This window comes from Ursus americanus, chromosome 14, assembly GCF_024610735.1.
Source record: "Ursus americanus isolate L20-20 chromosome 14, mUrsAme1.1.p, whole genome shotgun sequence".
NCBI lineage: Eukaryota > Metazoa > Chordata > Mammalia > Carnivora > Ursidae > Ursus > Ursus americanus.
The window spans coordinates 56,566,564-56,581,307 of NC_142140.1; the positions used below are offsets into that span (position 1 = coordinate 56,566,564).

The 14,744-nt window shown below is 61.1% G+C and overlaps 1 protein-coding gene across 8 annotated transcripts in view; it reads right to left on the reverse strand.

The window, feature by feature from the left end:
• KDM4B (lysine demethylase 4B) overlaps positions 1 to 14,744 on the reverse strand; it is a 132,799-nt gene that overhangs the window by 21,545 nt on the left and 96,510 nt on the right. For 6 of the 8 annotated variants that reach the window (XM_045804311.2, XM_045804310.2, XM_045804309.2 and 3 more), the window contains exons 10-12: positions 8,021 to 8,217; positions 1,289 to 1,390; positions 297 to 496 (exon numbers count right to left, since the gene is read on the reverse strand). In XM_045804311.2, coding sequence (XP_045660267.2) covers positions 297 to 496; positions 1,289 to 1,390; positions 8,021 to 8,217 — 499 coding nt within the window. The remainder of the gene's footprint in view (positions 1 to 296; positions 497 to 1,288; positions 1,391 to 8,020; positions 8,218 to 14,744) is intronic. The other 2 variants (XM_045804313.2, XM_045804312.2) reach the window with 1 other exon arrangement.

Sequence of the window (14,744 nt, forward strand, 5' to 3'; positions counted from 1 at the left end):
TAGCGCATGTGTGCCCTGTGACATTCAGGGCTGCGTGTGAGAGCCGCCTTCCCCCCACCCCTGTGCAAAGAGCGGTGGCCTCCATTTCTGCCACCTGCACGACCGAGGGCCCTCGCTCCTGTCCTGCGCACTGACGGCCGGTCTGCTGTCTGGTCGGGCAGCCTGGCCTCTGCTGACCCCTCTCCTTCGGAGACGCCCCGCTCGGCCAAGGAAGCAACTGAATTGGACTCTTAAGAGCAGGGACTCTGTGGCCACAGTGAATGCTGGCCACACGGAGATCCCCGGCCATGACTGACCTTCTGTGGCCTCAGCCTCCCGACCCTGTGGCGGTGCTGGCTGGGGCTCCTCCTCTTCCTCCTCGGCATCGGCCTCCTGAGACGCCTCCTCCTTCAAGCCTCCAGGCTCCTCCAGGAGGGCGGCCCCGGTGGTCCCCTCCCCCGGCGACTTGGGGTCTTCCGGCTTGGGCTTCTTGGGCTGGCTCCTTTTCCGGTGGGACCTGGAGAGGGACGGTCATCAGACAGGAGGTCAAATGACTGGGAGAAGTCCCATCTGTGTGCCCCACCACCCAGCCGGCAGAACGGAGCCCCGGAGGGCGCCCTGAAGTCACAGGGCCCAGGGCCAGCGGGGCTGGCTTAGGGGTAGGGAAGGCGGAGGGGGGACAGGCCCGGGGGCCACGTGGGGCAGAGCGGGTACTGATGACCAGGAGGTGGAATGGTGGGGGGGCGCTGGCTCGCGGGCAGGGAAGGTGGAGGGAGGACAGGCCCGGGGGCCGCATGGGGCAGAGCGGGTGCTGATGACGAGGAGGTGGGATGGCGGGGACGCTGGCTCGGGGGCAGGGAAGGTGGAGGGAGGACAGGCCCGGGGGCCACGTGGGGCAGAGCGGGTACTGATGACCAGGAGGTGGAATGGTGGGGGGGCGCTGGCTCGCGGGCAGGGGAGGTGGAGGGAGGATAGGCCCGGGGGCCGCGTGGGGCAGAGCGGGTACTGATGACCAGGAGGTGGAATGGTGGGGGGGCGCTGGCTCGCGGGCAGGGAAGGTGGAGGGAGGACAGGCCCGGGGGCCGCGTGGGGCAGAGCGGGTGCTGATGACGAGGAAGTGGGATGGCGGGGACGCTGGCTCGCGGGCCGGGAAGGTGGAGGGAGGACAGGCCCGGGGCCGCGTGGGGCGGAGCGGGTGCGGATGGCTGGGAGGTGGGATGGCGCGGGGCGCTGGCTCGGAGCCGCTGTGTGGGGGGTGGAGGCGGGGTTGCGGGTGAGATGCGTGCGCACAGGGGCAAGGCGGACTTACGGCGGCCCCGGCCTCCTGGTCTGCTCTTTCTTCCTTTCTAGACTGGCCTTTCTGTCCTCCTCAGTCTTTCTCCAGTGTCTGTTTTCTTTCAGACTAATTTGTCTAGAATGTAAACGTCAGGGAGTTTTTCTCTAGCACTTCTGCTGACTCCCCGGACGCCTCGTCTAAGGGCCTGGCCTTGGGCACCTGCCCGAACCCATGCTCCGTGTCCCTCACTCGCCGGCCGCCGGGGCAGGGCCCGGCCTCGCTCAAGGGTACGACCATCTGGGGGCGGCCCTCGGCCTTCAGCCCCAAGTGAGAAGTCTCCTAAGGTTCAGCGATGGCTTGTCAGTGCAAACCAGAGAGAATCAGTTAAAAAGAAAGGAAGGAATACAACCAGGCTGGACAAACCTGCAGACCAGCGGCCCGGACCTCCTTGTCCGGCCCTGGGAACTTTCCAAGGAGGGGACAGAGGCTGGGGTGTGGAGAAGCCTGCCTTGGACAAGTCACTGACACCCTCCAGGGGTTGGGGTGACACTCCTAGGGGGTCTCAACCTCAAGCCTCAGAGTCCACTAGACTTTCTTCTCCCTGAGGGTCAGCAATGCCAAGAGAGGCACTGGCTATGTCTTCCCTCCCCCCAGGGGCTCTCTGTGTGGCCCCAGTGAGGTCAGTTTGGACCCTATGGGGGTCCCTGTGGCAGCCACACCTCCAAGGACCAAGAGGTCACCAAGCAAAGCAGGGCCTCGTGACTGGGGCCGGGTGGGGGCCCAGCGAGGCCTTGGGGGCTCCCAATGCCAGGACCCCCATCTCCCACCAAGGGGGTGCCCACGACAGCTCTGCTGTCCCAGGACACAGAGACCTGACAGCTGCCTCGCCACCTTCCCCCTGCCTGTCCCCTCCAGCTCCTGGGGGGGAGGGGGCTCTCCTAACTGTCTCCTAACGCTAACTGCTGCTGGTCCTTCTCACTGCTCAGCTGCCTTGCTTGAGGGCCCCTGGCCCCCACTGCTCATCTCCCGAGCCCGAGCAAGGCCAGGCTGACAAGCCCCAGGTGATGTTTGCACATGAACCACTCCAATGACCAAAGGCAGAAAGCAGGGAGCATTCCGGGGAGGGAGTGTCATGGGCAGAGGCATGGCATCACACACATCATGGCGTGCACGGGTCACTGCAGGGGGTGCGGGGTAGGGGGGGGCAGGAGAACGCGTGGGCAAGGAGCCAGGCAGGAGGGGGCACAGGAGCCAGGAGATGGGGGGGGAGAACGCATTCTTCCACCACGGAGCCACTGGGGGCTCCACGTGGAGCAACTCTGGGGAATGCGGGCCCCGCTCGGTAGCAAGCCCCAGGACAGCAGCAGAGCGCAGCTGGCTCGCGTCAGCAGCTGTCACCCCAGGAGGGGCTTCTCTCCAGGTCTGGGAATGCTGCAGGGCACGGTACCCACCCGCGAAGCCCCATACCGGGCCCAGGCAGCAGCCAGCAGAAGGGCATCCTCCTACTGCCAACTCACCTGGCCACGGTTTCCTGCAGCCCCCTTTTCTTCCCCTCCCCCCACCCTGGAATTGGAGGCCACCTCGGATGCTGCCAGCGGCTCGCAGGGCCAACCATGCCCGTCTGCCCGTCTGTCCCAGAGAGCCTAGACCTTCCCCAGCACCCAAACACCACGGGGCACAGAGCTCTGGGCAGCCCTAGCTGCAGTGCCGACCCCAAGCCCCACTGGGCCTTGCTAATGCAGAGACCCCCAGAACGGGGTGGAACATACTGACAGACACAGGTGGAAGGCCACCGCCTACCACACAGCAAGCTGAATGTCGGCATGCAAAGAGATACCCGTCTTGTGAAAACATACGCCGGAAGAATGTGTCGCCGGTCTGTTGGAGCGGCAGGAGGAGGCGTCCACCATGCACTTCCGGGTCATGCAGTCTGGCCACAGTGGCGCCCCCGGGGCCAGCGCGCCAGATCAGCCGCCTCCCCCACTTTTACTGTGTCTGCTCGTATTTGCTCGTATTTGCTTCTACGCCGTCTCTGCCCTGCCGCCAGCACAGACACGAAGGGTGTGGCCCTCCTGCCACCTCCAGGCCCCCCGCTTCTCTCCCCCATCTGCTGCCACGGTCGATGTGCGAACACTCAGATTTCCCTTTTTCTGACTCTGAAGGTGTCATTCATCGGTGAGCGACAGAGCTGCTCGCTCGCGCGCTCCTCCTGGAGTTCCCCTCCAGGGAATTGGCTCTGTCTCAGATGCTTAGCTTTCCTGGTGATCTCCAGGCTTATGTGTGGCCTCTGACTCAGGGTGTCCCACACTCCTTGAGGACACCCAAGGGCCTTCTCCCCCAAGACTGCTCTGTCTGGGACCTGGATCCAGGTCCCTCGATGTGACGTCTTTCTTGGTTGATGCCCTTGTTTGGCTGGAGCACATCCTCCAGTAGCTTCCTCAGAAAGAACGGGAAATCGGAGGCTTTATGTGTCTAGAAAGATCTTTATCCCTTACACGTTTAGTCTGGAATGTGGCTAGGTACATCCTTTTGGGTTGAAAATTATTTCTCTTCTGATTTTTGAAGGCCTGCTCCTTTGCGTATTAGCTTGTAGCGTAAGTCTGATGCCTTTAGGGTCTCTTGTTCTTTATGTGGTCCTAGCGGTTCCTTCCAGAAGCTTTCGGGACCTTCTGTCTAACCGGAGAGTTGTGAAACCGCACAGTGCCGCCTGCACCGTGTGAGTCATTTTCATTCTCTACGCCAGACTTTTTAATCCGGAAACGCAGTGTTTGGGTCCCAGGCAATGTTCTTTTCTCTCTTCCCGAAACACCTCGCAGCGGCCGCAGCTGCTCAGGGAGCCTCTGTGGCGTGATCTCCCTGTCCTCCGCCTGACCCCTCGGCCCTGGGAGACCCTCAAGCAGACTCCCAGCCCACCTGTCCGTCCTCCTGGAGCCAGCTCTCCCCAGGCCACGCGGGCTCCTCCTCACTGGCCAGCGCACCCCCCAATGACCCCTGAGTGGCCAGGTGTCTGCAGAGGTGGCAGCAGAGGCAGCATGGAGGGCTCCTGTTGGACCCCCGCCCAGGAGGCAGGCTCTGAGGGGCTCCTGGCGAGGTCAACAGAGGGGCCCAGAGCACCCAAGGTGCCAGCTCTCACAGGACCGGCCGCTGCCCAGGGCCTCTGCTTCCACAGGGAGCATCCAGGGCTGCCAAGGCTCCTGGGCCAGCACGGCCGCTGCATCCAGGCTCAGGGGGCCATGAGCCCTGTGCCTGAGGCCCTTCTCCTCACCGCCCCCCACCTGACCCTGTCCTGCCAGCCCCAAGACACGACTCCCCTTTCCCCCAGCACTCCCTGGCCCCAGAGACCAGCAGATGAGCGGCAAGGAAAGGGTTTCATCTTCAGAAGCTGTGGTGTGTGCTCTGGGGAAGAACAATCGAGGAAACACGCAGGGGGCCACCAGGGCAACCAGCTCCTTGGGGCCACAGGGCTCGCTCCTGAGAGGCCAGGAGGTGCATCTGTGGGGAAGGGCTCAGGACGTCAGGCACAGGGAGGAGAGGGGAGACAGGCCACCCGTGGCTCAGCAAGCATCAGAGGGGTGGGAGGCTGGACCGGGGCTCCCTGTTCCCATGGTGACGCGAGGGTGGTGGGTGGACAGCGGCCCAGGTGGACAGGTAGGGGTCAAGGTCAACGGGAGCTGGCAGAGGCTGCAGCAGGATGAAGCCCCATGGGTCCCTACAAGGGAGTGCGCCCCTCTCCAGCTTCCTGTCAGTAGACGGCCAAGCACGGCTGGCACGGGGCAGCTCGGATGTTGTACAAGGCTGGCGTGCGGCCTGCGCATCGCGCACCTGCTGGAATGTGCGGCCAATGCAGGCATTTCTCAAAGCCCTCGTCAGAAGTGACAAGGAGCTGAGAGGAAGACAGTGTGCGTCCGGAGAAGGGCTGTTCATTCAGAACAGGAGGAGGCAGAGCGTGGGGATGCTGACGCAAGGAGCCGCGAGGCAAGGAGTGGAAGGTCACAGCTCTGCCGCTTTCGTCACAGGGCAGGGTCAATTCACACGACCAGATTTCAGTGTGGAAGATTAATCCACAGGAGAGCAGCAAGAAGGGTGCAGATCATTTCTCCTGGAGAAGCCAACACCCGGCTTCTGCTCTGAGGCGATGTTTGGGGTGAGGGCCGCTGTCAGGAAGGCTGAACCTTTGGGGGACGGGGGCCTGGCTGAGCTGGTCTGAGCAAAGACCAAGAAGCAGCTGCCCTTCACCCTCTGGCCCAAGCCAAGGATGCTCTCAGGGGGAGACATCCCTCCCTCAAAACAAACCCTCTGAGGCTCAGGGGAGCTGGCACAGCTGGTCAGGGGAGGGTGCCACGGGGCCAGGAGAGAGTCACATGGGAGAGTCACTGAGCTCAGGCCGAGGGGCAGCGGCATCCAGCTTGGCCCTGAGTCCCCATTCTGCTTTTTCTGAGAAAGGCCCGCAACCCCTGACTTTAAAGAAAAAGAAGGGAATCGGCCATATTTTACATACTAAAGGCTTTAAAGAAAATGCCATCCTTAGGAACAAGACTGATTTGTAATCAAGTCCCCTCCGGCTGGCGCGCTACAGCTCCCCCGGTCGGCAGCGAGGGAGGGAGAGATGGAAGACAGGAATGCTCCAGAAAGCAAGAGTGTATGACAAGGGGGCTACGACAGTGAGGGGGTGGCCCTGGTGGTGGGGCTGGAAGGCGAAGCTTCCTCTGGCACAGAAGGTTCTGGGCCGCCAGGCTGGGGTCCCTTGTCCTCTGGGCAGGCTCTCCAGACAGCCTCTCATGCCACTCCATTTCTGGGATGCGATGCCTGTTTATTGGCAATCCGCTCTGTTGACCAATTAGGCTGAGCCACAATCAATTAGCCATTATGCAAATGCGCGTCTAGCCTGGGAGCTAGCCTTCCACAAGCTCACTCTTTGCTCTGTTGCAGGCTGGCCTCGCCCAGAAGTTGCTCTCCACAAGGAACACAGGGAGAGCGGGAAATCAAAAGGACAGACAACAAAAGCAAGCAGAAAAAAAGAGACTCACCTTCACGAGGGCTGTCGGGAGCAGCTGTGAAAGTATTCCAGAGCTGCCAGAACATTCTCAGAGAGAGGGGCCCCAGGGTGGGGAAATCACACAGTGAGGCTGACGCCGCCCAAGATTCGCAGAGGCACAGACATACTCGTGGTAGCAAGAACAGCCCGGTCTCAGGCAGGCTCTGGGCTGGCCCGGCCCCTTGGCCAGGACGGTTTTCCCCAGAAAGAAGTCCAAGGGTGTCTGTCCCCCTGGGGTGTGGGAGTGCACCAACGGGGCTCCCCAAAGGAGGGCTCTGTCCCAGCCTCCCGAGCCCGCCGTCCACGGCCAGTGGGGACAAGACAAGATGAAGCCAGAAGAGCCCAAGCGGCTGCAGATGGAAAAGCCCCACCCGTGCACAGATCCACCTGCTGCCTGCGTGGCCCGCGCCCACAAGCCAAGGACGGCGACGACGCTTTGAAATGGTTCAGAAAGTTACAAGAGTGGTCCTACTTTGCGGCAGATGAACATGATACGAAATTCCAATTTCCACGTCTGCACATCAAGTTTTACCGGGACACGCCACGCGCACTGGTTTGCGGAATGTCTACCGTCCACGGCGGCTTTCATGCAGTCAAGTGGCTGTGAGCCCATCAGGCCCCTCACTGCAAGGTTCCAGCTTATGGCTGGGGGCCCGGCAAGGATGTGCTGAGTGTTCTTTGGGCACCAGGAAGGAATCCGGGGGAACACTGTCCATGAGCACTCAGACCCGGAGAGCCTGGGCGTTCCCACAAAAGGCAAACGGACTGATGTTCTGGGTACCAGGGCGCTGTCGGGCACTGCTGCTGGCTGTCTCTCATTCCTGGTACAAAGGTGATTTCCTCCTCAGCCCAGACCCGCCCCCCATGTCCCCACAGCCTCACCGACACACCAAGAAAGTGCTGTCACTTTGCCCTCTCCTCCCCCTCCCAATGCCAGGCACATGGCCCGGTGGTGACCACACTGGCCTGAAGGGCGGGGGCCTGGAGGGGTCCACGGTGTAGAGGGGACCGTCCGAGCCAGAATGGGGGTGTAAAGGATGCTCTGCACTCACTGCCATAATCACGAATCCGAACAGCAGGATTTTGGAATTGCCAAATGAGCATCTGCAGACGCAAAAGGGCAGGGGTGCCACAGCCAACGGGCTCCAGCACGAGACCTGCCATCGCTCGGAGCCAAGAAGGGACCCGAGCAGCCTTGCCACGCAAAAACAGGGCTCCCATGTCCAGGATTTTCACAAGAGTGACAGGGACCGCCGGTGTCCTCCCAGAGAGGAAACTGTGTGGCCTATGGGCCAAAGAGCTAGCCTCCTAGGAGCTGGTGAATGATGAGTGGGAGGGAACCTGAGTCCCTGACAACAGAGACACCACCTGCCCCCAGGCCCACTGACCATGGTCCGGGAAGTCGAGGCCTGAAAATACATTTGCAGAAGAGACAGGAGGAGGAGGAGGGGAAGAGAGGAAGGAAGGAAAAGGAAAGGAGGAAGGGAGGGGAGGAGAGGGACAGGGAGGAAGAAGGGATGAGGAGGGAGGAGGAGGGGGAGAAGGACAGAGAGGAGTGGAGGAGAGAGGGGGGAGGAAGAGGGGGAGGAGAGGAGGAGGAAGGGGAGTGGGGGGGGGACAGCTTGCAGCCACCATTCAGGTGGAGAGTGTGGGTGGCTGGGGCAGCAGTCACTTACTGTCACCACCAGAGCCAGGCAGGGCGCAGTGGCTCGGGCTCCTGGGTGACTCACCTGCGCAGGAGCTTGGCCTTGAGCGAGGCCCGGGAGGCGCTCCAGGTGCTCAGCTCTGGGCTGCTCAGGGCTGTGGGCCGGGTGTGGTCGAGCACCGTCAGGTCCTTGCCCTGCTTCCACAGCTCGTACCGTTCCGGCTGCAGGATGCGCACGAACACGTCCATGGAGATCTTGACCATGTCCTTCCGGCACGTGCACTGCGGGGGGCAGGGGACATCTGCTGAGCCCGTGGCCGGCGAGCTGAACAGAGACAGGGTGAATCCCACCCTGGCCTCTCTTCTTTCCAGAACCTCTACCTCCAGACAGGAAATGGTGCCTTTCCATCCCAAGGGGAAGCCATGCCCTCAAGTGGGAGCCTCTGGCCCACCCCCGTGGGGTCCCAGCCCGTGGCCCAGGGAAATGACAGCGGACCCTTTGTGGGGGACTCGGGGGTCAGCAGGCAGAGAGACGCAACTCAAGAGCCCAAGGTCATGAGGGTCCAACCTCCAGCTGCCCATGTGTCACCTCTAACTGAAATCTCCCATCTGTCGGACACACGTACCCCCAAGTGGTTAAAATGCAGGTGGAATGCTTCCTAACAGCAGTCATTTCAAAGGTTAGGAAAAGGGGAGGGCCGTCAGTCCCAAAAGGCTGAGAGCAAAAAAGGAAACAAGTGATTTTGAGAAGGTGCAGGGCACCCAAGGGCACATACACGCCAGCTCCCCATCTCTGCCTCACGGGTTTGGGGAGAGGAAGCCAGGACCCGGAGGCTCAGCGGCTGCCCCAGGGCGGCCAGAACTCAGACTGAAGGTGGCCCGCTGAGGAATGGCGCTGGCACAGTGTACTGGGGGGCCTGGAGCAATACTGCCTTGGACCGGAGGGTCCTCTGTGTCTGGAAGCTTCGAGCACGGGGCAAACAAGTGTGGCGAGGACAGGCTGAAATGGGGTCCCTCTTGTCCCCTCTTCTGCTGTCTAGACCCATCCCTCTTGTGCCCTGAACAACTCCCACAAGCCACGTATTCCTAGAGTCTCTCCTCCATGTCATCGCGTCGTGGTGGCCCCCAGTGCTGGGCACCATACAGGAGGCACGCGGGTGTCCCAGGGACACTTAACACCTAGGGAAGTCGTGGGTCAGAAAAGTCAGCTAAAGACTCCAGAAGCTGGGCTCTAGCCAGTGAACCAATGACCTTCCCCCATCCGTAGGAAGAACTCGGGCAGCCCTGGTCTCCAACTTACCTGTGGGATGAGTCCACGATGGGACTGGAAAATCATCCTACTGCCAGAAGGGAGAGAAACTGAGGGGACACTAGTCTAGGGCAGAGCTGGCAAACTGTCCATAAAGGGCCAGGGAGTGACTATTTTTAGCTTTGTGGGCCGCACGGTCTCTGTCCCAACCTCCCAACTTGCCGCTGTAGCTCAGAAACATCACAGATAATACCTAAACGAATAGGTGTACCAATAAAACTTTATTTACAAAAACAGGCGAAGGGCACTCTAGACTTGGGAGGATAAAGCAGGCCCTGGAAGCAGGTGGCCTAGGGGACCCCAGGAGGTAATCTTGACCCTGGGGTGCCTCTCCTGCCTAAAAGCAGACACACTCCTTGCCTCCTTATGGGGACATGTATCGCCAGAACAGGCCTGTCCTGAGAGCACTGACCAGAGGCCTCAGGGCAGCCACCCTTCAGGGACACACCCGGGGACACGCAGGCTGCAGCCCCCGCGGCTCCGACTCTGAATGCCTGCCTGCTCAGACGTTCTCTGCCCCTCTTTCTGCCTCCCTGTCAAATAAACAGGCTTAGGAGAAGTTCATTTCCAAAATCCTAGCTTAAAATGTGTTTCCATTTTAAACACACGTCTCGCCTTCCTTACAACCGTGTCGCTGTCACTGTCACTTTCTCAATGGAAATGGCAAGAAGGAAAAGATGTAACTGGATCCAGCAACCATGCCCCCCGCCCTGACAAGCCCTTCCACACTTGCGCCATCGGCTCTGGAAACAGTGAGCACTGAGGACCCCCATCTGAGGTGGGCGCGGCAGGGCTGCGGGAGGGGCTTCGGGAAGCGGCCTAAGGAATTTTCTGCAGCCCCTGCTCCCACCCCACCCCACCCGCCACCCCAGGGCTGGATCCAGGAGCTCGGACTTGGGGACGGCAGTAACCTGACCACGCCGAGCAGGAGGGAATATTTATGGACAAGCGATTCCCAGCAAACGCAATTCACTTAATGAAAAATTGTGCAGGGGAGAAAGGCTGGTGGTGTAATTTGGCTTCGGAGTGGCGGGAGCACAGATGGTGCCCGTGTTTCAGATTCCTGGCCCGGCCGCGGCCTCCCCAGAGTCCCCATCGACAGCGGCTTAAGGGATTTGTATGGAGTGGCTTTGCAATTGCTTTTCCTTAAGTAATTAGAAAAAGCACCTGTGTGCAGCCCGGAGGGGACACGTGGATGTGCTCCTCCCAGCACTGCCGGGCAGCCTGGAGCCTGGCCCGTGCCCCACGGCCCGGCGGGGGCAGAGCTGCTGGGAGGAGCCACACTCCCCCTCTGCAGGAGTACCCAGGGAGCAAGCAGTGGGTCCAGGGGAGGGGAGTGACAGCTGCTGGGATTTAGGACACGGCCCCATCACCACCTGGGCAGAGCAGCTGAGCTCGGGGCACAGGTGCCACGGACCCGCAGCCTCCAGTCGGCCCACCAGTCAGGGAGGCGAGGTTGCTAAGGCCGACAAAAAGACCCAGCTTCTCCTCCTGGGGCCGAGCCTGCCAGACCCCCAAAAGCCCTCCGCACCGGCTACCTTGTGCCTGGGGACACCACAGGCGTTGTCTCACTGTGGCTGGCCTGGCCGCGGCAAGCACAGAAGCTCCCCAAGCTGCAGGGGCTGGCCTGAAAGGGGGCTCAGAGCAGGTGGGGGGAGGGGAGGCTTGCGGCAGGCTCTTCAGGACAGCCTGGGCAAATCGCTCTATTCATTTCCATTCTCCCCTGCCCGCCCCCATCCCACTCCCGAACCTTCTGAGACAGGCGTTTTCAAGGATCTGCTGGAGTCACTCAAGCTGACAGTTTCTGCTGCTCTCCTACCAGCTCCCCGAGTTAGCAGCCCGCCCCCCACCCCACCATCAGCACCCACCACAGAGAGTGTGTGCTCTAAAAGGGAGCTGGCTGTGTCATTAGTTTCTGATGAGAAATGGGGCACGAATGTGGGGGAGGAGGTCTGAGGGGCCCCTGCGCCACCGCCAGGGCATACAGCCCCCCCCTACCCCCCGCTGCCAGAACCACGGGCGGGGCTCCGCTCGGAGCAAGGCTCAGTCACAAGGGCGCCAAGCAGCACCTGTCCTGCCCCAATCGGCCAAGGCAGGGCGGCTGGTGGTCCCGCAAGTGCCAGCCAGGGCCATCTGGGAACAGAGGAGGAAGTAAAGGCGAGAGGCGGGGGGAGGGGGAGCATGTCGGGCAGGGGGGTCCCCCTCGCCCCCAGCCTCAGCTGCCTCACCTGTGAGGCCCTGCCTGCCGTGGGGCTGGCCTCCCGTCCCCAGCCCTCTCCCCTGATTCCAGGCTTGCCAGCCTGCACGGGGCCCGGCACCTGTGGTTTGAGCAGAAACTGCTTCCCTGATGATCCCTCACATCAAGCGGGGCCCGACAGCCCTGCAAAGCGTGCCTCAAAGCGCCCTTGACAGGCAGCCGGAGGAGCTGCCCGCGCCAATTTAATTAATCGGCACAATGCATTCAGTGGCACTCCCCTCAATGCGGGCAAAACACATGCTGTCAGAGTGACAGCAGAGGGGGAGCAACGGCCTCCCACCCATGCCCACCCTGCCCAGTAAGGCCCCCGTGGGAGCGGGACGCACAGCCTGGCAAACCCTGGATGAGGCGCGGGCACTGGCCATTCTGGTCACTTGAGGCATGCGTGTCCCTGCGCCACGCCCCCAGGGACCTCACCCGAGGAAGTGAGAAGCCTGCACGGAGCTGGCCTCCCCCTCAGTTCGGACAAGACCACGAGCACACACAGGGGGAACCGTAAGCAGACTGTCCAACGGTCGTGGGCAGATCCTCATGGCAGCACCGAGCGCGGCTGCTACGCCTTGGTCCAGGGCACCACATAAATGACAGAAACGTTCTGGGGACGGATCTGTGAGCTCAAGAAATACAACATGCACACTCACAAGTACAGTCAGGTCCCCGTCATGAACAAAAATCTTTACAAAAGCCAAGGGCCTTCATCAGACACCAACCACAGCTCTTTCAAATGTGAGGCCAAACCATTTTTGTGCCATTTACTTTCCTAAATCTCTTTATTGGGCAGGTGTGTCATTTAAGTGGAGGGTGGGCAAATGACAGGAAGTGGGCCAAATGTGGCCCAACACCTGTCTGTAAATAAAGTTTTATTGGTATGCGGCCACACCCCCTGCTGTGCTGGCACACCCTCCCCCCCCACGGCCAAGGGGAGCGGTCCCACAGAGGCCGCGTGGCCTGCACACCTGCAAACATCCACAGAAAGTTTGCTGAACCTTGATTAAAGGCGCAGAATGATTCTCAGAGGGTAGCCTGGGGCCCAAGGACCTCAGTGGGGCGTGTGCCACAGGCCAACTTCAGTGAACCGTGTGAACCCCTACAGACATGGCTGTGGACTGAGCTGTGTCCCCCCACTTTCCTAGGTTGAAAGCCCTAACCCCTAAAATGACTACGTTTGTAGACGGGAACATCAGGAGATAAGTACAGTTAAACCAAGTCCTCTGCCCGCTCCAGGCAAGGACACAGCGGGAAGGCAGCCGTCTGCAACCCCCCAGAGGGCTCTTACCAGAGCCCAGCCCTGCAGGCACCCTCCTCTCAGACATCCAGTCTCCGGAACTGGGGGATACGTTCCTACTGTTTACAAGCCACCCAGTCTGCGGTCCTTTGTTACGGCAGCCCGAGCTGCCCGAGACAGGTGTCCTTGTGCACACTTTCCTCGGTCCTGTTCTTGACTGACCACAGCAGGCTGCACGCTCCCCCCAGCTGCTTCCAGAATCCAGCTCTCACCAGGTGCCAGGAAGCACCTAGAGCCTGGTGCACAGAGGCCTGGCCTCAGCCTCGGCCCCCTGGGCCACCTGCCCCCCATACCTGCGGCCCAAGCTGGCCATTCACCATGAAAACGGACCATCCGGAGGTCAAAAGGACCTCCTGGGGCCTGGGCCAGTGGCTCTTCACCCACGCCAGGGCCCAGACCTGGCCTCAAAGGGTACCCGGGGGCTAGACAGGACCAGCCCCATGCTGTCCAGGGACTTTGGGTCCCTCCTAGCAGAGACGCCGGCTCCTAACTCCCAGCCACGGACTTCACACGCTCTGCCCAGAACCGCCTGCTGTTTTGATTTTCTGAACCCAGGTACTCACACACAGAGGAACACAAGCACAGAGGTCTCTGAAATGACACCTAAGGAATGAAGGGATCGGGCCCTGGGGTGTTGGGTTTGCTCAGAAGCACCACACCTGCGCCTAGAGCAGAAGAGGAAAGGCAAACAGCCTTGGGGGGGTATCCTTCTCTCCCCCATGCGGGTAGGCGTGTGGGCGGCACCCTCTTCTTCCTGAATCAGTCCCATGATGCTACACCAACAAGGGATTACGTTCTGTGCGCAGCTGAGGGACATGTCCTGGGGGGCCCGAGTCCCAGGAGCAGCCTCCTTGACCGACGCCCATCACAGGGGAGCCGGCGCAAAGCCTCCTGCAGCCCAGCGCAGTCTGGCCCGGAGCGTGTACAGCTGGGAAGGGCCCATGACTTCCTGAGGTTGTAGGTGTGTAAAAAGAAAGGTACCCAGATCAGATTCGGAGACTTTAAAGCCACACAAACCCAGAGCAAGATGGTTTCATACACTGAGCTCCAAAAGGATCCCATCTCCCACGTGTGGACTACTCTATGCTCTCAACTGGCGAGGCTGAATTGAGGCGGTGTCGCCGCACGTCGGGCCCTCCCTGCAGCGGCTCTCGGTGGCACCGGGGGAAAAAAGACACACGGAGCCCTCCCCTGCTCCTCGGGAGCAAGCACCGGCTCTGCACGCTCCTCGTCTGCCCCTCCAGTTACTGCTGCTTTTGACCAGAGCAGCACCTGGGGGCGGCCAGCGGCAGGATGTCTCCTCACCCACCCAGGAACTGATTCACTCGGACATCTCACCAGGGGCCTCGAGAACGCTGGTGGGGACCGGCGGAGAGGGTAGGGGAGTGGGGAGAGGAGAGACGGAGGGGCAGGAGCCTGCCAGGGCAGAAGCCCAGCCGGCGCCCGCGCCGTTCCCCCGACAGGGCGCTCCCAACACGGAGCCTCCTGTCACATCCACGTAGGCCTCTGTGACCCCCAGGGGATCATTTCTGTCACAGAACCGCGAGAAAGGTCAGGGATCTTGAGAGTGCCAGCCAGAGGCTCAACGAGAAGCACTCTTGTCACTTCCAGATGACAAATGACAAGAGTTACGACCATGGAGTGTAGGGGCGCTGGGCCTAATCTAAGCGCCAACCTGGGAGCAGGGAGGCTGTCACCCCAGGTTGGAAGACTGACATATCAAACAGCCCGACGTTCATGCATATGTCTCCCAGGATCTGCCGCTAAGACCAAGGAAAATGAGAAAACAGGGTAGGGTGGAGGTTTGCCTCTGGTTATCAGAGCAGGGGCCCCAAGCAGAGACAAATAGGTTTCTTCTTTCCCAAAAAATAGAAATTGACACGTCGTCAGGCTCAGAGTGGGTGGCCCTCGGGGCCCAGTGGTGTTCAGCTCAGGCTGTCTGGGCCACGGGGGGGCAG